The sequence below is a fragment of the Cucurbita pepo genome, chromosome LG01 (genome assembly GCF_002806865.2).
Source record: "Cucurbita pepo subsp. pepo cultivar mu-cu-16 chromosome LG01, ASM280686v2, whole genome shotgun sequence".
Classification (NCBI taxonomy): Eukaryota; Viridiplantae; Streptophyta; class Magnoliopsida; order Cucurbitales; family Cucurbitaceae; genus Cucurbita; species Cucurbita pepo.
Genome location: NC_036638.1, coordinates 2,985,087 through 3,008,055, shown reverse-complemented (window position 1 = coordinate 3,008,055; position 22,969 = coordinate 2,985,087). Strand labels below are relative to the sequence as shown.

General features: G+C 34.6%; 4 protein-coding genes across 5 annotated transcripts; all 4 read right to left on the bottom strand.

Moving 5' to 3' along the window:
- Window positions 1-471: 471 nt before the first annotated feature.
- On the bottom strand, window positions 472-4,652 carry LOC111796397 (protein NLP6-like). Of its 2 annotated transcripts, none has more exons than XM_023679038.1 (5): window positions 4,087-4,652; window positions 3,031-3,590; window positions 2,854-2,901; window positions 1,848-2,766; window positions 472-1,767 (listed from the first exon to the last, which is right to left on the bottom strand). In XM_023679038.1, the coding sequence occupies exons 1-5, from the start codon at window positions 4,325-4,327 to the stop codon at window positions 641-643; spliced, it is 2,895 nt and encodes a 964-aa protein (XP_023534806.1). In that variant the 5' UTR covers window positions 4,328-4,652; the 3' UTR covers window positions 472-640. The 2 variants fall into 2 exon arrangements, with proteins under 2 accessions (XP_023534806.1, XP_023534807.1); XM_023679039.1 differs by having other exon boundaries at window positions 3,031-3,600; window positions 4,087-4,255.
- A 4,657-nt stretch (window positions 4,653-9,309) lies between these two features.
- On the bottom strand, window positions 9,310-12,397 carry LOC111779805 (26S proteasome non-ATPase regulatory subunit 8 homolog A-like). Its single transcript, XM_023659963.1, has 6 exons — window positions 12,206-12,397; window positions 11,972-12,050; window positions 11,224-11,326; window positions 10,249-10,512; window positions 9,950-10,061; window positions 9,310-9,730 (listed from the first exon to the last, which is right to left on the bottom strand). The coding sequence occupies exons 1-6, from the start codon at window positions 12,308-12,310 to the stop codon at window positions 9,590-9,592; spliced, it is 804 nt and encodes a 267-aa protein (XP_023515731.1). The 5' UTR covers window positions 12,311-12,397; the 3' UTR covers window positions 9,310-9,589.
- Window positions 12,398-12,996: 599 nt separating this feature from the next.
- Window positions 12,997-17,049, bottom strand: LOC111781399 (alpha-1,3/1,6-mannosyltransferase ALG2). Its single transcript, XM_023661964.1, has 8 exons — window positions 16,930-17,049; window positions 15,800-15,916; window positions 15,227-15,420; window positions 15,047-15,152; window positions 14,793-14,940; window positions 14,489-14,631; window positions 13,686-13,852; window positions 12,997-13,610 (listed from the first exon to the last, which is right to left on the bottom strand). Exons 1-8 carry the CDS (start codon window positions 16,988-16,990, stop codon window positions 13,317-13,319), a joined length of 1,230 nt encoding a protein of 409 aa, XP_023517732.1. The 5' UTR covers window positions 16,991-17,049; the 3' UTR covers window positions 12,997-13,316.
- Window positions 17,050-17,834: 785 nt separating this feature from the next.
- LOC111811931 (tubby-like F-box protein 7) lies at window positions 17,835-22,282 on the bottom strand. The gene is made up of 5 exons (XM_023699005.1): window positions 22,234-22,282; window positions 21,764-22,179; window positions 21,120-21,207; window positions 19,755-19,884; window positions 17,835-18,642 (listed from the first exon to the last, which is right to left on the bottom strand). Exons 2-5 carry the CDS (start codon window positions 22,112-22,114, stop codon window positions 18,060-18,062), a joined length of 1,152 nt encoding a protein of 383 aa, XP_023554773.1. The 5' UTR covers window positions 22,115-22,179; window positions 22,234-22,282; the 3' UTR covers window positions 17,835-18,059.
- Between the last annotated feature and the right edge of the window lie 687 nt (window positions 22,283-22,969).

The window sequence follows — 22,969 nt, the reverse complement described above, 5'->3', positions numbered from 1 at the left end:
TATATATATATATATATATATATATATATATATATATATATATATATATATATATATATATATATATATATATATATATTATAATTTAATTAATATATTTCAAAAAAATTATTATGATGCATAAATAAATAAATAAATAAAATTACATGAGTTAATATGGAATATGCATGGTGAGATTCCACGTTGGTTGGAGAAAAAAAAAACGAAGCATTTCATAAGAGTATGAACTCGAAAATGATAATATTTGCTAGCGGTGGGCTTGAACGGTTACAAATGGTATCAGACGTATCAGAGCCAGACACCAGGTAATGTGGGTCTAAACGGTTACAAATGGTATCAAAGTCAAACACCGAGGGTGTGCCAACAAGGACGTTGGCTCCAAGGGGATGGGTCGTGAAATCTCACATTAGTTGGAGAGGAAAATGAAACATTCCTTACAAGGGTGTGAAAACATCGCCCTAATAGACCGCGTTTAAAAACCTTGAGAGGAGAATCAATACAATTCACATGAAAAAATTTATACAGTTCGAGCGAAATAATATCAATACCTACATCTAAATCTTCACATCCTAATGCTAGAAATACAGTTTATGGAGATGGGAAGTCGACGGATTATCGATATCTACAACCCGATCGATCGTCACTCCCTAGTACTCTCACAAGAACTCCCAAGATTGACAGATAAATCATGAACCAACAATCTTATTATGTTGCTACCTGATGCTTTTGAGATATCTACACACTCTTGTAAGTCTGCGTCGCAAGCAGTAAGAACCCATTCACGATCGTCGTCCATGTATTTGATATCGAACGTACCGACGTCTAGTTTCAATCTCTTTGCTACTTCCTCTCGTAACTCCACAATACCGGTGCACGTGGAAATTTGAAACCGAATGATATCGTCCTTATAAGTGGCCTTGATAGTCATTCTACTTGGTTCTTGCCTTGCTGATATATGAGGGACTGTGTGACAAACAGACTCCATAGGTTGTCTCATAGCTATATCAGAAGGTCTGGGCCAACAAAATTTAGGTACTTGATCGTCGAGAACGGCATCGGCAACCGAAGTGCAAAGATTTTTTAAGTCCTTAGAGCTTCCTGCATCCTTAATCAGCATTCCTCCAAATGGTTCCTTCGGCTCAACCGTCAGAAGCGTATCGGGAACTGGACAAGCACGTGTCGATGTGTTCGGTTTGTCGATTGGATGGAAGGCTGCTGCTTCAGGAGAGCCTCTTCTTACACATTGTTCTTGGTGGTGAATAGAAAGGGGATTACTCTCATTTGCAGGACTACCTTGGCAAGAACCATGAGATGTAGGTGTCCCGGTGCTCTCGTCCCGAGATCCGCTTCCTGTTCTAAAATTGTTGAAGCCATTTCCGAGCTTCATTAGAGATCCATTCTGCTCGTGAAACAGTTCTTCCGGGTTCGACACTCCCCTGTGTAATTGATCTTTCAGTCTAGCCTGGGTGTTGTTTGTCTGTGCTTCTGAGGTGTTCGTTTCTTTACGTTGAGGATCAGAGGGTTGAGAAGCAAAAAAAAAATTTTGATTCGACCCGTCCGGAGTTAACGGATGAGAACTCGAACTAACTGCAACAGGAAGTGGACTTGTAGCAAGAGAAGACATTCCAAAAGTTCCTTCATTCCCTTGAACGGAATCGATGACGCGTTTTAGCTTTGAAAGAGAGCGATTCACCTTATTGATCTTTCGAGATGGCCACCGTGAGATCCCGTGTTGCCTACAGATACGCTTCATTGTTGTCGGACAAACTGTCGAAGTGAAAAAAAGTGTTCATATAGATATGCAAGCATAGCTTTCATGAAATTAAAATGCAGAATGAAGAACATACCGCCAAGGCTTTTAGCAGCATCCTTAAGACTACCAGCAAAATATTGTTGAAGAACGTCCAGACTAATCGACTTCTCGGCTTTTCCACGCTTCCTTTTGGACGTTTTTTTCACTTCCTTCTGGACACAAGGAACGGGGTTGTCGCTTTCCCTGTCCCGAACAGTATTGTTTTCGTCCTTTGGGGCATCGTGAACCATTAAAGAACGTTGTTGTAATGTTTCTAAGGCAACTACCTCTCCCGTGTTCGGCATGGCATCAGACTCGGGTGGAATATGAATACATTCAAGTCTTGATTCGAACCCTCCGTTTCTTGATGCTTGAACGACTTCGACAATTCCACCTTCCTCGAGTTTGATTCCAGAGGCAACTTTGAGAGTGTAGAAATGCTGCTTCATTGTTGCCATCATTGCACCCAACAAAGTCTTTTGTTCCTGATAATCAACGAGGCTCGGTGGCAGAAAGAATTCTAGAATGTACTCGTCGTCTCCAGTAAACTTGCTCCGTAAGCATATCGAAAAACAGCTTTTTAATCCGAACATGAGTGCGTAGTGTACCAAAGGGTATTCGTTCTTGCAGAATTGAGTGATGTCTCCACAAAAACACGAGCTGTGAGACGAAAACGCTCTCCCCGACACCCCTTGACCCTTTTGTAAATGGTGTTCTAAACACGCCTCACGAAAACCCCACTTGTGAGCATCAACAACATAGGATGCTACTTCAGTTGCAGACATACAGATCCGTCCCATACAACTACCATCAAAGCTAGTACAGCTTTTCTTCAAACCTCCACCATTGGCGAGCACGTTTCGGTGCCTGCACGGAACCCAGGTTTGAGCCAATGGTAAGTTATGGGTTTCACAAACAACGGTGAGTACAGCCAAGATTTCAGCCAGCGCATTCTGTCGGCCTTCGTTGCAAATCTGAAAGCATTGCGAAGTATGTATACGTGAGAACGAGCGAAAAAGAACAAGCTATACAATATTCATCTTTCGGAATGCAAAAGTGACCTGGATATTCGGACGATCCAAAATCTCTGAACTTTTTAGATTAACAGCCTGCAGGAAAAGAGATCTATAAAATGAGCAAAAACGTTTATGATCGGTAAACACGACATATGCTTCGTCCAATACAATCAAGATCCAGACAACACTCGAGTAATTCAACAAATGGAAGAGAACTCAAACCTGCAAAGCTTTACAGACTTTGTCCACCTCAGGTGCATAATTGATCCTCGGTGAAGTCATGATTAGCTCGAGAACACCAAGACAAGACTGCCCCGAAGGGTCGAAAACAGGCAAAGCCAAAGTTCCCTGAACATTATAATCAAGAGCATGCCTAAGTCGTGAATACTCCTTGCTCGAGTAATACTGCACATTTGGAGTCCATTCAGGCAACTTTTGTTGAAAAACACGACCAGGGAGACCGAGAGATCCATCCAACTCAGTGTCCAAAGAGAACATATACGTCAAAGAGACCAACCTATACCGATGAAGCCCGTTGCTCTGCGTATCAAGAACAAACGGTTGCCCGGAAGTCGAAAGTACAACCTTGTCACCATTCTTTACAGGTGCCCAAACCTGAGCTAGAACTTGCTGGTCGGACAAATCCTTAATGTACCGAAGAGCTTGCGCCATTTTTTCCTTGATCAAGCAATACCCATCTGGATTCTCGGATGGAACGGGAAGAATCTTAAACTTGTGATTCTCGATCGGCTTTTGCGGTACCGAATTCAAATTGGAAGTACCTGCTCTCAGCTGTACAGTTAAGCCATTTTAAATGGAAAAGAATCCTTCTAACTAAATCAAAGAACACAATATCAACTCAAGATGACAAGATTGAAACTGACAGAAAACCAGCATCCAGAAACACCATACAGAATCATATATCTGAAGAATAATCAAACATATACCAAAACAGGATGAAAAAATATTGATTCAGGCTTTCAATCCCATAGTAGCCTTCGTTCCTTGTTCTTAAATGGCATAAACACCAAGCCATTCAAAACCTCACTGATTCATTAAAGAAATTTGAAGAAAACAAGTCCAAAAACGCACTCAAACAGTCAAAGAAACAAACCTAAAAAAGGTGTTTCGATTTCAACCCTTATGAGAAGACGATCCACTTCTCAAATCACAAGAACCATTCAGTTAAATCAAAATCAAAATCAAAATCAAAATCCACCAAATAACAAATTAGACAAAAAGCGGTAAAAACAAACGCAAAGTAGAATCGAAGCTCACCAAGAACAGAGCAAGCATAGGCAGCAAATTTGGAATCGTCGCCATCATCGGCTTCAGAGAAGGCCCAAAGAGGCGAAGCAAGATGATCGGAAGTTGAAAACAAAGGGGTTTGATCCAACGGCCAAGGAATATCCAAATCGAGATCGAAATCCATAAGTGGGTTCCGGTCGTCGGCACCGGAACGGTGCGATTTAGGGAAAAACGAAGATATGTGATCGGAATCGGGCTTGGGCTCGGTCATGGCGAGGAGATAATGGATTTACAGCTCCAAATCTTAGGGTTCTAAGGATCTGAAACTAGTTTGAGAGGAAAACGATGAAGTAGAAGAAGAAGAAGAAGAAGAAGAAGGGAAGAGGAGAGGGAGAGGTAGGGATTGTTTTGGGAGTGTGATTCCATGGAATCCAAAAACGAGTAGTTGAAGTTGGATTATATGAGAGTTTTTGGATAAAATAAACAGATTTGATTCCGTGTTGCAACCCACTACCACAATCGCTACTCTACTTCCCATACTTTTTGTATCAACAAATTCAGAGCTTTTTAGTGAAAAATGGAGAAATCTATATAATACTGTGATTACAAGAATCAAAAATCAAAAAGCAAAAAGTACCCTTCACTTTAATTATATACATCTTCCAAATTCTATCGCTAATTTCATCGTTCAACAACTAATGAAAGGCTTTGTACGTCAGGATGGTCGAAAGTGAGTACCATTCATTGCCTTGATTCCATGTTGTCTGCTTGAGAAAGAGACTTTTAAAACTCAAAACACCCTTTATGCTTTGAATTTTATAGCGTTTTAGCAAACCTATTATCCGTTCTTCGTGTTCGAATGAACGAATGAAATGAACGATCAATAAAGTGGTGTGATGTTGATATCAAAATCTAATCAAGAAATTTTTTTTACTTGATTTTGTTATATGTTGAAAAGCTCGTGAGCTCAAATAATTAATAATGCAAAAACTTATAAATGATGGTTCGACAATTAAACAATTAAAAATGAAAAACTCGTATGTAAGATTTTACATCAGTTGAAGAGAGAAACGAAGCATTCGGGCACAAATCTCTTAGTGTGAAGCTAACAACGATACATAACAGCAAAAAATAGACAATATCGACAATATCTACTAACGATGAACTTGTTCTGTCTCGAGTAAATCAACGGGGGTTTATAAAATGTATTAAACACCAATAATTCTAAAAATTAGGTGGGTTTTTGTTTAATTTTTATAATCGAGGTCAACAAAAATTCAATAGCTTGTGATTATTATTAATTAAAAAAATAACTTTTGTACTTCCATTAAATAAACAAAAAATAAATAAATAAATGGATAATTGCAATAATTAAGCATGTGGGTTAGTGAAGTGGTCTACTTTAAAAAATATAATGGTACAATGTGTAAATCCAATGTCATACAGCATTATATTAAATTTACTATTTTTTTTATTTTTATTTTTATTTTTTTTAGCTAATTGGACTTTTGTCTTGCATCATCATCTTTTTTATTTTTATATTTTTATATTTTTATATTTTTTATTATTATTATTTGCAATTATATATAGGAAAAAGACAAGACAAAAACAACAATAATTAGTTGGTTTATATTGTTTTTTAATGAAAAAAATTAATTAATTTTATATTTTTGGAAAAGTTGTTAGCATTAACAATAAAGATTAGTTTGAGATTATAGAATATAATTATTTGTTAATTGACTTTTAATACAAAGTCTAATTGAAGCAAGTTGGATTGGGGCGCTCCCTCCATTGTACATTGCCAATATTTTTAATTAATATTTTTAATTTTCTCTTAATGAAGACAAATGTGTTTAATTATCAAATAACAAAGCTGCCTACCCCATTATTTTTTTTTTCCAAAATTAATTAATATACTTTACTTTTGGAATAATGGGAAATTTTTAATTTATTTGTTAGTGACATTCGCATAATTAATTATTTAATTAGTATAATGAGAGCGTGTAAAGTGTTGATATTGAATTTGGATCGTTGGATCATGAAGAAGGTGCATAAATACACTTCAATGCTCAAGTGTGTACTTCAAATCTCTGTCTCGGTATCACTAAAAAAATCTAATTGTAATTGGGGTTACAGTCGTAATTTGAGATTGAAGTCGGGAGTTTCAAACCAAACCCAGATGGAATTGATCTTTGCTGGACAAGTTGAGCCCTTAGATTAGTGTGACGTCCATGTAATTGAGGACAAGATATACTGGAACAACTCGTGTTGGTCTGGGGAGATAGTTTTCAATTTTAGCACCAGGGAGTAAGTAATATGATCATATTGTAGAGGATACAGAGAAATATAGGAGTCACTGGGTGTTGAATTCGGATTCTAAATCCCGAACATTACGACGTAATCATTATCCACAAAAGAAATCGAATGGAATTTAGCGAGTTTTTCAAAGATATTTATTTTGTATTTTGTTTGATTTAAGAAACAGGCTACTTGTCTCCTCAAGTTGAAGGGTACTTTTCATGGTTCCCATCATTTTATTTCTATATAATTTTCCTCTTGACTTTGTGTTTTTTTTTTTTTTTTTTTTTTTNTTTTTTTTTTTTTTTTTTTTTTTTTTTTTTCCTGTTTTATTGGAAAGCTCCAAGGATCTGTGGCTGTCGATTGGTTTTAGGGTTTTCATCCCTATCCTCAAGAAGAATATTTATTATGTTCGGTCCTCGAACATTATAAAATTTACACTTTTGATCCCCGAACTTCTAATAATTTTACGATAATATTTATTTTATTTTAAGATATTTTTTAAATATTATGAAAATAAATAAATAAATATTTGATAAAATTATGTCTTTTATTTTATTTTATTTCTAGAAAATCAAAATATAAGAATTATAAAATAATTTAGCTAATTTTATTTCTTTTTCGAACAAATAATAAAATATAAATGAAGAAATTGAATAAAAATAATAATATCTTGTTGTTGAAGGGTAGAGATGTAAATTCTCAATATCCTTAATGAATTTATATTATTTATTAAATGATGTAGAGAATAATTTGATTTGGAGGGTGTGACTGTAAGGATGGGAAATTTTCCAAAGGAATAATTTGTAAATAAATTAAAAAATAATAATAAATATTAAGCAAATATTTTGGTGTGTGATTTGACATTGATTAAAGTTTATGACTTTTTCTCTATGGAATCCAATATTTATGGAGAAGATTCGAACAAGGAATATTCCAATATTATGGCAAAGAATCTTTATTATTGGAGGATGGATTCTATTTCAACTTCTTAATTATAAATTTGGTCCCGTAATTTTGAAGAAATTAAAATTTGGACTATATAAATTTAAAATTTAAAATTTTGTGTTTGTGATTTGATAAAATCGTTGTATAAATGGACTATTTATGATAATTTTATCAAACTATAAGGACTAAATTCTAAATTTTTCAATAACGTACCGACCAAATTCGTAATTTAACTTAAAGTTTGATCTATTATTGAAATTTCAAAAAAAAAATAATGGGATATTATCTTAAAATGGTAAATAAATTTTTAGAATTTGATTACAATATTAAAAATATATTTAGAATTAAATTACTTGCAAAAAAAAAAAATTGTAAGGCATATAAAAATATTTTTTTTAAATATGATAACGTTATACATTTTTCTTTTAATTTTCTATTGTTTTAATTAAACGCTCTTTCAAATTAATTTTATAAAAGTGCGACTAAACGATAAAAAAATTTAATTCAAATGAAACAGTTTAAGGCGTACAAGTTTATCATTCAAAAGATCGTAACTTAATTAATTAAAAAGGGTTTAATTCAATTTTCATACTAATAACAAAAATTACTTATTATTGAATTTTCGAATAGTTATATTAAAATAATCCAACGTTGGAAAATTTTAGAAAGTTATGTAGTTGACATTTATTAAAAAGGTCAAATATAGAGGAACAAACCATTCCAGATGGAATCGAAAAAGATATATTTTTATTTTATTATCTAATAACTTAAAATTATTTAATCAATTAATTAGTAAAATATTGTCAAATGTATTTTAAAAAAGAGTAAGAAATTTTGATGGAAAAGGGCATAATATATTAATATAGAAATTAATACGCCAATAAATATTTAATGGTATTTCTTAAAAAATTGTTTATATAATTTTGTCAACCTAGCATCGTTTTCCAAGTGTTGGTGATAAACACAACATTAATAAGTTAATTAATTGACCATTTCAAAATACAAGCTTATAAAAAATCATAATTAAAAATAGTAAAATTTATGGTCGGCTTAAATTTAGAATAAATTGAGTCTAATGAATACTTAACACATCAACTAAAATAAAATAAGTAATATTAATTTACGGGAGAAATGACTCAATTAGTTTATTGAATTTAAGACAAACCAACAAGGATCCGAGCTATTTCAAAGTAAGGATTCTATTGGACGATTTTCTTGGTCATTGTTTGATAACTTATGTAGGTTTAGTTTTCGATGTTGTATAAACTTGATGAGACAATGGAGGTGGAGCTAGAAAGTTTTTATCGAAACATTCAAATTTCACGTGCGAGATTTTTATTTTTAATTCAGAAAGCTGTTGTTTTGTATTTTTTTAATTGTTTTTCCAAATATATCTCGAACTCTCTCTAGATATTCTCATTTTTAACGAGATACAAATCTCAAATTAGTTTTACATTAGAACTGATATTAAAGTGAGAAAAACAAATAATATTAGAAAAGGGGACCATAGCAATTTGGGTTTTTTAATGGCACAAAATGGTAAAAAGCATAGAAAAGATTCAAATTCCAAAATAAATAAATAAAGTTGTAAGCCAAAAGGGATTTTGAAATATTCGAGGCTGACAATGAAGGGCACAACTTGTACGGATTTGACACACCTTGTGAAGCTTCCGGAGTCATGGGGGCCGCCCTCACTCCCCACAACTCGGCGCGCCGCCGCCGCCGCCGCCACTCCCTCCGCCACGGCCCCCAATTAACAAATTGCACTTCATTTATATTTAATTCCTCCGTCCATTTGGTTTTAATAAATAGCTCCTTTTTTAATAACATTATTTTAATAAGTAGCTTTTTTAAATATAGTAGTGGTAGTTATAAAGTTGCAAAACTGTGACAAATTCATCTGGTCTATATTTGAATTGGACAAAACTATGGGTAACATAAAAAAGTTGTGTGTGTGCATTTCAAGTGTTCGAAACCTTTTTTAATCTACATCCCACACCATAGCAGTAATCAAACAATAACGACTTCCAAGTCATTCGATCTTACTATGCGCGACAATATGTAATTGTAAACAAACACTTAGAAGATAACAAATGCAATGACGATCATCTCACGAGAATGTAAATGCCAAGATAAATCGACAAAAATCCGACTCAATGTCACTAAAAATAACAATGTCGTATGGAAAAATCCCATAAAGATCATAAGAGGGTGAGGGATAACTATCAACCTTGGCATGTTGAAAAGCAGCAGATAGCAATGGTGAAAAGCTGCTAGCTTGGTTGGTTCATACAATCCGCTCCAACTCCCTTGCGTAACTGAGCGTTTGGTTGATGAGTTGAAGAGAAGGTATTTCCTTGCAAGGTGCAGATTCTTTCGCCTTCTGGAAATATACAACGCCATTTGTTATCTCCCACTCGGGATGCTCCTGCATCGAAACAACAGATCGTAATCAACAGGTGCATTGTGAAAACATGTGAAGAATAAGACATGAAATAGTTCGTGGAAACTCTCTTAGTACTTATAACCTTCATGCAAGAGGTTAGTCAAGAGAAGTATTCAGCGAAAAGACAACTTTCATCTATATCTAAAACTTGCTAGTGAGAAAGCAGATTATCGAGGATTAAATGCATCAAACAGAGCTTACCTCCTTGACATATTCCAAAAGTTCTTTGTCAGAGGAAAACAGCAGCATTTGGCGTGCATCGCTTATAGAAAGATAATCATATGCCTTCTCACTGCAACCAGCTATTTCATCTCTGGAAGTGACAGGAAAGACATAAATTATGAATGAAATGTATGTTGTCTCAAAAAAAAAAAATTAAGAATGAAATGGAACAGCTACTTGTCAGCGACCCGAGAGAGAGAATTTGGCAAACACTTGGAAGGACGTGGGATTTATCATCTATCATTATATTAGTTAGAGACCTTATTTAGATGAGTTACCTTACAGTCTTTGCAAGGAGGTCCATGAAATAACCAAAAGTTTCGTGTGGCACAGTCTGTCGAGCACTCAACACACGGTTGTAAGCACCTTCCATGAAAGATTGTTCAAGCTCCACAGCATGTTTAATGCATGGGCTCTCCAAAGCAGAGGTGGAAAGAAGTTCAAGTTCAGTATGGAATTCTGCAATTCTATTCTGCACAAGAAGCCTCAAAAGGTTGAGACCCAAGATTGGATACTCCTGAGGGGATGGTGGAAGGAGGTTACTGATCCAAAAAAAAAAACTCTCATGAGAAAAAATTGTACCCAGAAGTTCAAACACAAGATAACATCAAGTTAATCTCAATACGGCAATCGCGTAAAATGCTAGATTAAAACACAGGAAGCTCAGGCTAAAATCAGATACATCAGTTTTGGACCTCAAGAGAACTCAGAATATGCTTTCCTGATAAGTTAGGACCCATTTGTTACTCTGCTGCAGTTCATTTTCAGATGATTTTCTCGCCAAAGCAGTTCAGTTTAATTAGATTAACTCATTTACATGAAAGAAGGAAAGATAATAATATGATGTAAACTACCTAATAGTGACCAACTAAGAAAATTATATTTGCAAATAATATCTATACGTAGCTTTAGTCTTTGATGAAATTTCACTTCAAATTAACAAAGAATCAAGTTGCTCAATAGAACTCCACTTATATCTATACTTTTCTTCTCTTTATCTCACTACACCATCCCCAGGCTCGCAAATGAGTATAAATCATTTAAATCTTGGCAATTGGCATAACTTTTCCAAGAATCTCAGGAAGAAAAACAAACCAAAGGCACCAACTGAAAAAGGAAAAAGCTAAACATTTTTATATTTTCTTCCCCGTCTGAGATAAACAAGTAATATATCATAATAATAAAGCAATTTAATCATTTTGGACAGGATTTAGGAATTCAAATTTCACTTTCATTTAGAAAGAGAAACACACCGAGCATCAGTGTAGTAAGGCTTCAATTGGAAGAAATCTCTTTCAAATGCCTCTTGATCCTCAATCTTCACACTAAGCAACACAGCGTGCTCATATATATCCCCTGAAGACACCAAATAAACACAAAAATTGTATAAGAACTAAATTTAGAAAACGACTGTGAAGGAAAGGAAAAAAAAACCCAAGTCCCCTACAGATAATAAACTTTTTCGTATAGAAAACTCCAACATCAGAATATTCAAAGATCCAGAAAGTATATTATTTATTCATGTCCAAGTAGTTTCCGTCTTTCTCCAACTTCTATTAGATAGTTTATCAACTTATGACATTCGTGTGTCATATTTTGTACTTCTGAGTAAAATTACTTCAAAAGCTCATTCAAATCTTATCCAAATTTGCATCAACTATGGTATTGGTCATCTAACTTCTAAGATAGAAAATGCTTTCAAAGCCTCATCATAATCTTACCATTGTAGAATCAAGAAGTCAAATTTACTCAATCTCATGGCTTAAGCTTCTAGTTCGGGTGGTAGCTTACAGCACTAATCACAAAAGTGAATATACCAAGTCCCACACAAATATAAGTTCTATCTATTACTATGAAGATACATAAACCATATATTATAGTCTTCTCTTCAGTTGAGTATTGCAAGATCCAAGCGACAGCAAATTATTCATATGGAAAAAATATAGTCCAGCAAATAAGAGCAGCGGAACTATGAAATATAGTATGGCGAGACATTCTTACTAGCCACCGTCAGTTCATGGACAGCATTGGGCGTATTTTCAAACAATGGCGGAAGACTTCTGAATCCAGTCAAAAAAACCTGCAAAAAGAAAAACAAAAAAAAAAAAGATTTAAGAAACTTGAACGGCATCATTAAAAACCAATCTCCTCAAGAATAAAAGAAAACACGCTGAAACCGCAGTGAACAGATGAGTAATTGGAAGAAACATTAGGGTTCTAGAATCAGATCGATACCTTGAGCTGACAGAGGAGATTGTTACAAGAATCATAATCGTGCCTGACAAGAGCAGCTTTGAAGCGCTCGAAGTTCTGCGAGACCTCAGTTAGCTTCGGATCCATGGCGATCTTCGTCTCCTTCAGTTTCTTTCTCTGAATCTCTCCGCTGAAATGGAAATGGAAATGGAAATTGGTCACTTTAGTTGCTGCCTTTGCTTGCTCTTCAAGAAGGAATTCCACTTTCTCTAGGGCTCCAAATTGGGCCGGATCCAACAAGATACCCATACCCGGCCCAAACACCATAATTACCGAACCCTTTTTTTTTTTTTTTTTTTTTTTTTTTTAAATGCTTGAATTATATTTATAAATTTTGATTTTTACTGTTTTGAGTTGGGTATTTAATAAAATATTCAATTGTATCTTTTTTTTATTTTTAAATTAAACAATGTGATTTTATATTTTGATTGAAAGAAAAATGAACACACAAGAATAATGGAATTTTTATTTTTAAATTCAAATAAATATTTTTTTATTGGTTTTTAATTAACAATAATTATTTTTTAATTTAACTTCCATCTTCAAAAATATATAATTTAATTTTCAATCTTCAAATACTGATAGAATTTTAAATATTTCAATGTTAAGTTGAACATCTTTGCCATTAAGTAGCATAATAGAATAGAATAATTTTGAACATTTCATTCATTGAAGAACATTTTTCAAGCAAAACATTGATTCTTTTAAATAAAAAATTAAAAAAATTAAGAGCAATATGATAATTGGAAAAAGAAATAATGAAACGAGTTCAATTCCAAAACATAAACTAAATGTTCCACTGAAACGTTTAAAAATCTCAACCAAAATTCTCAAGATTTATCTTCCAGTTCTAGGAAACTACTGTGACATCGCTAAATGAAGTTCTTAACCTAAGGAAATCATGCTCAAATGATGCTAATTCATATCTTCTTCTACTGAGACCCAACAGTGCACAATAAATATTACATAGAACAAAGCTGTAAAATCTGTTAATGGTGTCTGACTCTACCAATTTATGATCCATAGGTTAGCGTTCAAAGGTTTGTGCAGTACCTAGTGGTGAATCGACTTGCTACTGATCCGATGCGTAGTTTCAGTCTCTCTTGAGTTGAGCGCCATCGACAAGGTATTGGTTCAGTTGCTGGCCAAATATCTTTGTAGAGAAAGATTCGACGGTGTGTTGTCGGGCTTCCCTCCCCATTCTCGCTGCCATCCCAGGATCCTGGATGAGTTTCGCCATTGCCAGAGCGAACTCTTGAGGATTAGGCGAACAGAGAAATCCTGTCACACCGTGTTTTATAGTTTCAACTGGACCCCCACTGTTGCATGCGATAACAGGCTTGTAAGCTGCCATGGCTTCCAAAGGAACAATGCCGAAGTGTTCATCCTGCATTAATTCATATTATTGTAAGAACAAAGGATAGGATTTCGTTAGGACTGTGTAATGGGGCGATACACAAACCTTCGGCGTGTAGAGGACACAGAGACATTGGGAAAGGAGGGCGTTTCTTTCGAGTGTTGAGCAGGATGTGATGAAAGTAACACGCTCAGATACACCTTCTCTTTCAGCTAAATTCTTAAGCTCCTCCAAGTATTCGACGTTCTCTCTTAGCCGTTTATCGAAGCCTCCTGCAATACAATTTGAAAAAAAAATGCTTAAAAAAGTTGTACAATTACAAAAGTAATCTGCAGATAATCTCCAGAAAATAGATTCATCGAGTAATATGATAGTGTAATTTAGACTGCATCAAGCTTGAACTCATTGAGTCAATTATTAATATGAAGCAGCACCAAGATCGAGAATAAAGCGTCCGAGCGTATTAAACAGACATTCTACACTTGAGGGTTGATGTTTAGAAGAGCTGAAGTATTAAACTAATTGGTAAAATCTCCAAGTAGATCCCATCATATTCTATTGCAGTAATCAAAATGAAGGTATAACTAAGGGTTTTTACAAAGAAAACATTTTCCAAACAAATGCAAGCAATCACTCAGTTGCAATGGCAAAGTACTTCTGTAGAACATTAAAATTTAAAGCATCCTTTTCAATAACGGTCCACGCCCCGTTCTTACTTGATGGGAGACAACGCTAAAGCCAAAGATTAATAACTTTTCGATTCACACCCAATCTTGATAGGAGACAACACTATTGCCAATACTTATGATCAAGAATGATCCACCATGAATCACTTATCAACAAAACAACAGGTATTTGTTTCACCCCCACAATATATGATAGTCCTAGGGAAAAAAGTTGAGACTTACCAGCAATGACCAAGGAAACATCAGCTACATTGTAATCTTGAAGAATGCCGCCTCCTTCAGGTGTGCCAAGCCTAGCAAAGGCTGAAATAGCTAATTCAATGTTTTTCTTCCTTTCAAAACGGTTGATGGAAAGAAAACTCAACCTGACATGAATGAATTTATAAGAATTGAATGAATATAACAGAGAGATACAATAAAAATAAAAAACAATAACAGTATTTTTTTTAGAAAAAACACATATTGCAAATCACAATATAAAGTTTATCAACTCATAGGAACAAGAATATACAAACATGTCCGTTACTTCGGAGTATGAGGCTCATCAAACTGATCTATATTGACCGCTGGATAAAGAACAGCAGGTCGAATTCCTCGCGCATTGAGATGTTTGAATGTATTGGCAAAAGTGGATGCAGTAAATTTGCTATTGACCAGTATCAAATCTGCCATTCCTGTGATTATGTTAAGTGATAAATGTAAATATTGAAGAGTATATGAATGTAATATTGAATCAACATAAGAATTGAAAGAAGTAGAATGAATTGTCAGAAACCGAACCAGTCGTCATTTCTTCAATTAAGTCTATGGGTTTTCTATACAGCCTCCTCAACAAGGTTGTGTGCTTAGCCAGTAACAGATCCGGAAAATGACAATAAAATACAACCTGGATAAGCACGCAGCTTCTTTAGTCGACCATGATAAAGTGACGTATGAACAACAGTAGGAAAAGATCCATACCTTTGATGACCTTTTCAGTTTAAGTAGCGGAACAACAACAGAAACCTGATCTGCTAGTATGATATCAAATGATGGCCACATAAACAGCATGCAGAGAGTGACAAAAATACACCGTAGATATGCACATACTGCATGGAGGCGGTAAAAGATATGGCGAGGTAGGAAATCACCATACACAGTAACTGGAAAAGTGCCTGGAAGAAATTAAAAATGAATGCATTAGAATGATATGCTGTGATACTAATATTATTGCAGAAATTTGAAGAAACTACGAGAACCAATCACAGAAGCAAAACGGGGATGTTGAAATTTCTCAGAATAGAATGGACGTGTCTCCTTTGCACAGTACAAGAGTCAATCTTAGATATATAATTCCTTTATCACAGCCTCATCCTACACAAATGCCTCATTCTGCCCCGTTCAAATTGAGACTAAGACTTCTTAAGTTCAAAAATACTAGAATAAGTTCTTTCTAATTTCCATTTTTTGAATTGCACAAAATTCTTTTCATCAGTAGAAAGATATATTATTTCCAATATCAGATTCATTGAAGATAAAAGCAGTGAAGCACACCAGAAAGGGTCTCCTCAAAGCACCGATTTTTGTCGTGGTGTGATGTAAAAATATGGACATCATGTCCATGAGAAGCAAGTTCAACAGCAGCGTCTACAATCAACCTCTCAGCTCCACCTGCATGCACCATACTCTGTTAATAGCTATCTATGACAGTAACCTTTGAAGATTCGAAGTTAGAAGTACATGAAACATAGAATGGAGAATTTTTTTTTTTGTTGATTGACTCTAATTTTAAATATCATCTGCTTTAAAGGATAAANAAAAAAAAAAAAAAAAAAAAAAAAAAAAAAAAAAAAAAAAAAAAAAAAAAAAAAGTTCTATTCTATGCGCACAACTCAACTCTATCATTCCTTGCTGGTTATCAGCTTTATCATTCCATCCTTGATTTTGTTCTGTTTTCTGGATGATGTTTTGAAACCTTACTTCATTACTTTCACCTGTTAGACTACAGAAACAGACGGGAAAAAGACAACTAAAGAAAGGTGACTGATTATAGCTTCCCTTTGATGAAATGTATGTTAAATCACCACTGGGATCAAAATCTTATGTTTTTGAGCTAAGTTAAATTATATTTTTTCAATGTATTCTCAACCTGTAACTCGAAGATTAACGTGTTAACCAATAAGAAGAAATGGAGAAAAAAATAATAACAAGCTAAAAAAAGTAACTTGTGTTGTCGGACTAAATCCAATTCAATTTTTACAATGTATTCTTAACAGAGTAAGAAAGATACCACCTGAAGAGAAATAAAAAAAAAAGGCACAACGATTCAACGGATGTGAGTCAGTTTCATGGATAGCAATCAAACACATAAACACACATCAGCAATTCAAAATGATGAGCCAGCATTCCATACTTCCTAGAAGAAAAGAGAAACAGCCCCAATCAACATAAATAAGAATCAAATTCACATAATGTGCCGGTGCAATCCCTCAGTTCTCTAAACGTCCAAATCCATAACACTACCTAATGCGCTCACACGCTATTAAATATTTTATCATCTTCGATAAATCAAAATTCAAATCAATCAATTCGATCAAATACGAATTACTAAACAACAGAACATGAAAAAGAGGTGTTGATCGAAATTCAGCAATTGAATCAGTTGATAAAACATATGCTCTTACCTATACCAAGATCTGGGTGGACTATGGCGATCCTCGTCTTCGATCGCCTTCTTGATTCCATCGTTTCCCCTTCGGCTTCAGGAAACGAACTCGTTGCAGAAAAGAGGAGTTCCCCGGGAGCTTCTGCCGATCGGGGAGTTTTCTGTTAGTGGGCCGTCGGCCTTTTTCAGTTTGGGCCCAAAAAAAAGTCTGTTTCATCTAGAAATTTATCTAATTTTATAAAACGTTATTTAAGTTCCAACTCTAAATATTACTAAATTATAAATTTAGTCCATAAAATATTAAAAATTTAAGTTTGATGTACAAATTTCAATCTTTCTAACAATATATATATATATATATATATATATATATATTTTTTTTTTTTTTTTTGGGCAGATAATTAGATTTTAATTATCATTTTCAACCAAAAAAAAATGCAAATTCAAATATTAATAAATTGTTTATTTAAGAAAAATGCACAAACTCAAATATATAAAGCATAGAATTAGAAATTATAAAAACTAAAATAATAATAAACAAATGTAACACTATATAATTTAAAATTTTGAGTAAAATTAAATATAATTTTTTATAATTACATAAAATAAAGTTATTTAGGCTACTTGACAAAAATCATCGAAATTCATTCTTGGAAGGATGTTACTTTCCCTTCCTCGTAATCATATCACATTTCAAATCTGATGAAATAGAACGAATTGGGAAGGGAGCTCGTCCACTCTCATCTGCACATGCGACTTTTCGAAGACCTAACAACCAACCATCAAACCTATAATTCTATTGTCGAGTTAAAACGACTTAAAAGATGAGGAAGAAAAAGGAATGAAACCCAAATAAAAGAACCTAAAAGATTTACTAGTTTAGGGAATGAGTAGAGTTAAAGAGCTGCAACAAAATGAAAAACATTGAGATGAATTAACAATTCTCATCCATTGAATTATATATTACATATACATGAAGAGTTAAAGAAGCCACAGTGCTTGCTAGCACCACAATATTGTTTTTGTTGCTCTCAACTTCATTTTCAGTTGGTCCCAATTACACAATCATAGCACCATGTACAAGAAAATCCATTTTTTTTTCTCAATCAAGCCCTGGTTTCTTAATTTAAAAAATGGTAAAATATACTACTACTCGCATGCCAACTTCGTGCCGAAGCTCGTAAGGCAAATGGCGAAAGCCTGGAAAGCTGATAATGGCTGCCTATAATCCATAGTAAAGGTGTCGTCGCCTACCTTTCCGAACTGTAGGAGGACTGTTTCTTCGTCCCCTTTAACTCCTGGCTGGCTATGGTCAACAGCAGCGACAAGTTGAAAGTTTTTAACGGATGCTACCGTCACCCGACCGTGAAAATTCAAGCACCAGCATTGCAGGTGCTCATGCCATCTAGGGGCCTTGTTTCTTAAGATTGTCGACCCAGATGAAGGAGAAAAGGACTCGGATTTCTTCATCTTCGAGTCCTCATAAGGTTTGCTGGTGCCAGTGTCTTCTGATACTGGGCACTTCAGAGAGCATATCATTCTCCTTGGGCCTCTTGATTTCAAAAGATTAAATTTGTAAGAGACTTGCCCAACTTCAAAGTTCCCTGCAGAAACTTGTGGGCTAATTTGCTTGCTTGCAAAGCGGCGGCTTGATTTACTGCTTGATGGCTTTGCACCGTTATGTGGTGGCTGACTATCATAGATTGTAAAATTGGTACCAAGAAAATCGGAGCTGCAAAGGGATCAGAAAATGGGATAACAACTTAGTGCATTTTATTACAAGGAAAAGACATACTACTACGTTTACAAATTGTGCCAACAAACTTCGAGCTGCAAATTTCCCTATAGCTAACACAATGAAATAATTTTTCGCACATTAACAAAAAAGAGAAAATAGTTGTTAACTAATGATCCTCCCTAAGTCTAGATGTGAACTATCAACAGTGACTAAACATGTGGTAGAACTCGGATTATCTTTCAGCAAGAACTGTATCTTATTTTATCTTCTTTTATCAGGAACCGAGCTTTTATTGAAAAAAATAAAATAAAAGAGTACAAACACAAACAGAAAGAGAGCCCACAATAGAGGGAGGAAAACTAAAAGAAGGGCCCACCTTATAGCTCACTCAATGCTCTAAGAGCCCTTGTTTGAGAGAGAGGGCAAGAATGGGGTAGAATGTATGAGGATGGGGATAGAGGCGTGAAGGAGGTCTGAGATTTAGTTATCTATCAAGGTAGCTTACTCTGGGAGTTCTCATGAATAATAGATGTTTCTGTAATTATCGTCCATCTTACACTTGGGCATGACAGAAGTGATTTTGGTCATTCGAAAATCACTCTAAAACATGCCCTTATTCCACAAAATAACAGTAAAAATTCTTTTCAAGTCTCTTGATCACCAATGTTCTTTAAAATTTTCACTTGACAAACAAAATTAGAACCATAAAATAACAGCAATTGTTATTATTGTTCTTTTTAAATGAATAAAAAAACGAAGGAGAAGATGCCACAACTAGTGACCCACAAACAGAGACACGGTAGATTGATTTTTACTAAGATAAGGCAAAAAGAAGTGGCTATAGGACATTACCCCACTAAAACTCATAGTTTCATAGTTTTGGTTCTTGCAATTCTCAAAAAAAAAAATGACAGTGTCCCTCGTGGGAGAGCAAGAAGATCAGGCTGAAGACATGGATATTCCCACCATCAAAAACTAGCTTGCCTCCTAGTATATTAGATATCCAAAAGAAAAGAAAGCAGCATATAAAACAGGATGCAAAGAGTATGATGCACCAAAATAAAGAATTTGTTCCGTCTTAAATTTCCTAAACAACAATATCTTACCTTAACTTCCCCAAATAAGCATTGCTTCCTTGGGATAAGTCTTCACCATCAAGAGAGATTATATACTCAGTATGAGATCCATGCCTATATCTTCGCGCAGCTAAGAGGAATTTTCCCTTATCTGTAAATGCTGGAGAGGTAGGAGGGAAAAACCATAATCAGCTAATACCACATATACAAATTCCTCCATTACTAAAAGAAAATAACAAACAACAGATAGGCAAGACATGTCAGTCATCAGTGGCCACCAAGTCATACACTGGACACAAAGTTGCAATTTAAATGCAAAAAACCATATGTATAAAATAATACTAAAAAAAATCTTAGTCTGTTAAATTCATGAACACCTTACTACAATTCATATGGTCATCTCTATTTTGTGTTTTGTTAAAGAAAATCAAAGTCGGTATTTCTCTTGGTGGGATTTGAATCACCAACCTTTTGGTCAAAATTGTAATAGCTTAACCCATTGAGTAAGCCTAGGTTAAAAAGGTGGGTGTTTCTCATAAAGTCAATTATTCATTCATGTGAGCGAGGGAAAGAAAAAATTAATCAAACCAAGTAACCCACATGGTAATCAATCCTAACTCAAGTTAAACATAAGCCTAGTTATTTGTTCATGCCAGTCTCTAAGAATTCTTATACAGAAGACAAAAAACACTTCTAATCTTGACCAGGTCCTTTGGAATAAACATAAAGTAACAAAGAAAGAAAACAAAAGGATAAGAAATCAGAAGACAGTGGATAAATGAACCAAAACTTGCAAAAAGAAAAAGTATTACATCCACCAAAATAAGTGTTTAAGAGAACAAGAAAAGAAAAACCATTTACGAAACGCAAAGATAAAAACAAAATTCACCCAAGGCCCAAGTGTTACATTCTCAATTCCTTGGTACTCATCAGTTGTATTTAAATCATAAAACCTAAAAGAATGCTCAAGTTGATTCACTATTTAATGAAAACTATAATACGAAATGTTCAAATCAAAATATGATCCTGGACCAAAACTCAAGAGAAGATATACCACTCCATCATGAACCCAAATTCAAAAGAATATATATCCCCCCTCCACCAAATTATCTATGATCAGTAACTGTGCAAGTCCTTATTAAGAGTTGAGCCCACTTAAAAGATTTTTTAAGTTCTTACTATGGCCATCATGTTCATGGGTTGCAAAAACATGTATTTCATTTAATTTCTTTTCCTAGGGAATAAAGGGGAAAGAGGAGCCTGCATAGACCAATAAATTCGACTGCAAAAAAACTTCGGCCTTTCCTAAGTCAGACGATAACATAAATAGATCCCATCTCAGTGTTGTTACCCTTTTCCTCTACAAATTGAATAAATACACAAGAAGTTACTCACATGGTGCAAGGGCAAGATAAAGGTAAAATGTTGAAGTCTTCTTGTTCCTTTTTATAAGACACTGATGCGGAGGATCGCATGGCCCAGGCTGCATTAGACATTAACATATTTAGATGAACGTTCGGACATTTAAATTATACCATCAGGATTCTAAATGCATTAACGTTTGTTCAATTCATAGGACTATGCTTTCTGATAAGATTCAGAAAGAAATTAAAAATTATGGTAGCCTTAAAATGAAAAAATTATTTGTAAACTTCGGTTAATCAATGCAACAAGCCCATGTCATTAATCATTCAATACAACAAATATCTGGATTTGCCCCATCGAGAACAAATAGAATTCTCAACCAATCAACGAAAACCGCCAACTACCTTCAACTCCACCCGGAAATCACGAACACATTTTCAAAAACCAACTCTGTGTTAGGAAAACCAATCCACCGATCCCAAATATGTAGCAGGTTGAATTCGAAAAGTAATTCAAATAAATTAAGACCGAAAACACGTAAGAGATAGAACTGAATCATATGAACGAGAAGAAGCAAATGCTTCCAAACAACAACGAGTTGCATCCAATTTCAAAAACCAATATAAGAACAAGAAAAAATTCGATGATTACCGAAACAAAATCCCACGAAATACCTGTTTGAGGCAGGAAGGGAAAGTAATTTTCCCGGAAAGAGGGGCGGCCCTGGCGACCTCCTTAGTAATATCCCGCCAACGCTTACAGACACAAGCACACGAAACAACGTTCTGGCGGTTAGGCCAACTATCCTCAGAAGCCTCAACCCGCTGAATGATCTCCCGAAGAAGCTCCGGTAGCATGGAGGACCAAGCAGATTCAGACTGCATCCGGCCGCCGCTGGGCTGACCAGAGCCATCTTCGACCTCCGACGAAGCAACTCGAAGAATTCCATCTCCTACACCATTTGGAACTCTATACAACGACTTTGAGGAAAACCTCCGAGAGAGAAACGATCTGCGAAGAGACATGGCCGCTGGTTTTTAGGGCTCAGACTCACATGGTGAAAGAAGAGAGAGAGAGAGAGAGAGAGAGAGGACAGATCTTAGAGAGAGAAAACACAGGGCAGAAGATGGGAAGGAAAATCGCGGAGAGAGAGAGAAGGGAGGAGATGTTAGAGAGACAGGGCCGTGAGGAAAGGAGAAAGAAGGAAACGCGAAAGATGCGATGAGGCGTTGAGGAGACAGTGCTGTGAGTTTAGCATTTTGAGGAGGCGAGAAATGGAGTTTGGGCTTTTCCACTTTCACGACTCGGTCCATCCAAACGTAAATACTTTTCTTTTTTTCTTTTCAATTAAAAATNTTTTTTTTTTTTTTTTTTTTTAATTTAAATTTCTTCACATAAATATTAATTTATTTAAATAATTTATTTATTTGGGGTGACAAAATCAAAATGGGTTTGTGCTATCTAATTATTGAACTTAAAATATTTTATAATAAGTTGGAAGACTTTCCATGTGTTTATGCTCCACATGTTTTGAAATTAATTTTTAATAATTATATTTACATAAATTATATTATTTTAGTTTTAATTTGTGAATTTTTACCTGATATTTAGTTTTGCTTTGGTAAAAATTATATTTATTTTTTTCACAATTTATTCGGTATATTTTTGTTGTTATTCCTGTAAATTCCTTAAAATTTTTAGTCTGACTTTTTATTTCAAAATATTAACAATTATATTTTTAAAATTTTTGGTTTATATATATAGTCAAATTTTGACTTTTACAATTTATTCTTGAAAAAGAAAGATATTTAAAGGGGTAGAACATAAATTCTAGTCCTCGGCAATGGAATTATTACTGGAAACCAAATTTGAAATTTGAA

Excerpts from the sequence above, each read along its gene's own strand:
- LOC111796397 (XM_023679038.1), bottom strand. The coding sequence starts at position 4,327 with ATGACCGAGCCCAAGCCCGATTCCGATCACATATCTTCGTTTTTCCCT. Across the intron at positions 3,591-4,086 it reads CTATGCTTGCTCTGTTCTTG|GTACTTCCAATTTGAATTCG; the intron begins GTGAGCTTCGAT and ends AGCTGAGAGCAG. Across the intron at positions 2,767-2,853 it reads TGGATCGTCCGAATATCCAG|ATTTGCAACGAAGGCCGACA; the intron begins GTCACTTTTGCA and ends CAATGCTTTCAG.
- LOC111779805 (XM_023659963.1), bottom strand. The coding sequence starts at position 12,310 with ATGGATCCGAAGCTAACTGAGGTCTCGCAGAACTTCGAGCGCTTCAAA. Across the intron at positions 11,327-11,971 it reads CCATGAACTGACGGTGGCTA|GGGATATATATGAGCACGCT; the intron begins GTAAGAATGTCT and ends TGGTGTCTTCAG. Across the intron at positions 10,513-11,223 it reads CCTTACTACACTGATGCTCG|TAACCTCCTTCCACCATCCC; the intron begins GTGTGTTTCTCT and ends TTTTTGGATCAG.
- LOC111781399 (XM_023661964.1), bottom strand. The coding sequence starts at position 16,990 with ATGGAATCAAGAAGGCGATCGAAGACGAGGATCGCCATAGTCCACCCA. Across the intron at positions 14,941-15,046 it reads AATTGAAGAAATGACGACTG|GAATGGCAGATTTGATACTG; the intron begins GTTCGGTTTCTG and ends ACATAATCACAG. Across the intron at positions 13,853-14,488 it reads TGTTTCCTTGGTCATTGCTG|GAGGCTTCGATAAACGGCTA; the intron begins GTAAGTCTCAAC and ends ATTGTATTGCAG.
- LOC111811931 (XM_023699005.1), bottom strand. The coding sequence starts at position 22,114 with ATGTCTCTTCGCAGATCGTTTCTCTCTCGGAGGTTTTCCTCAAAGTCG. Across the intron at positions 21,208-21,763 it reads TCCCTTCCTGCCTCAAACAG|CCTGGGCCATGCGATCCTCC; the intron begins GTATTTCGTGGG and ends TGTCTAATGCAG. Across the intron at positions 18,643-19,754 it reads GCTTATTTGGGGAAGTTAAG|CTCCGATTTTCTTGGTACCA; the intron begins GTAAGATATTGT and ends ATCCCTTTGCAG.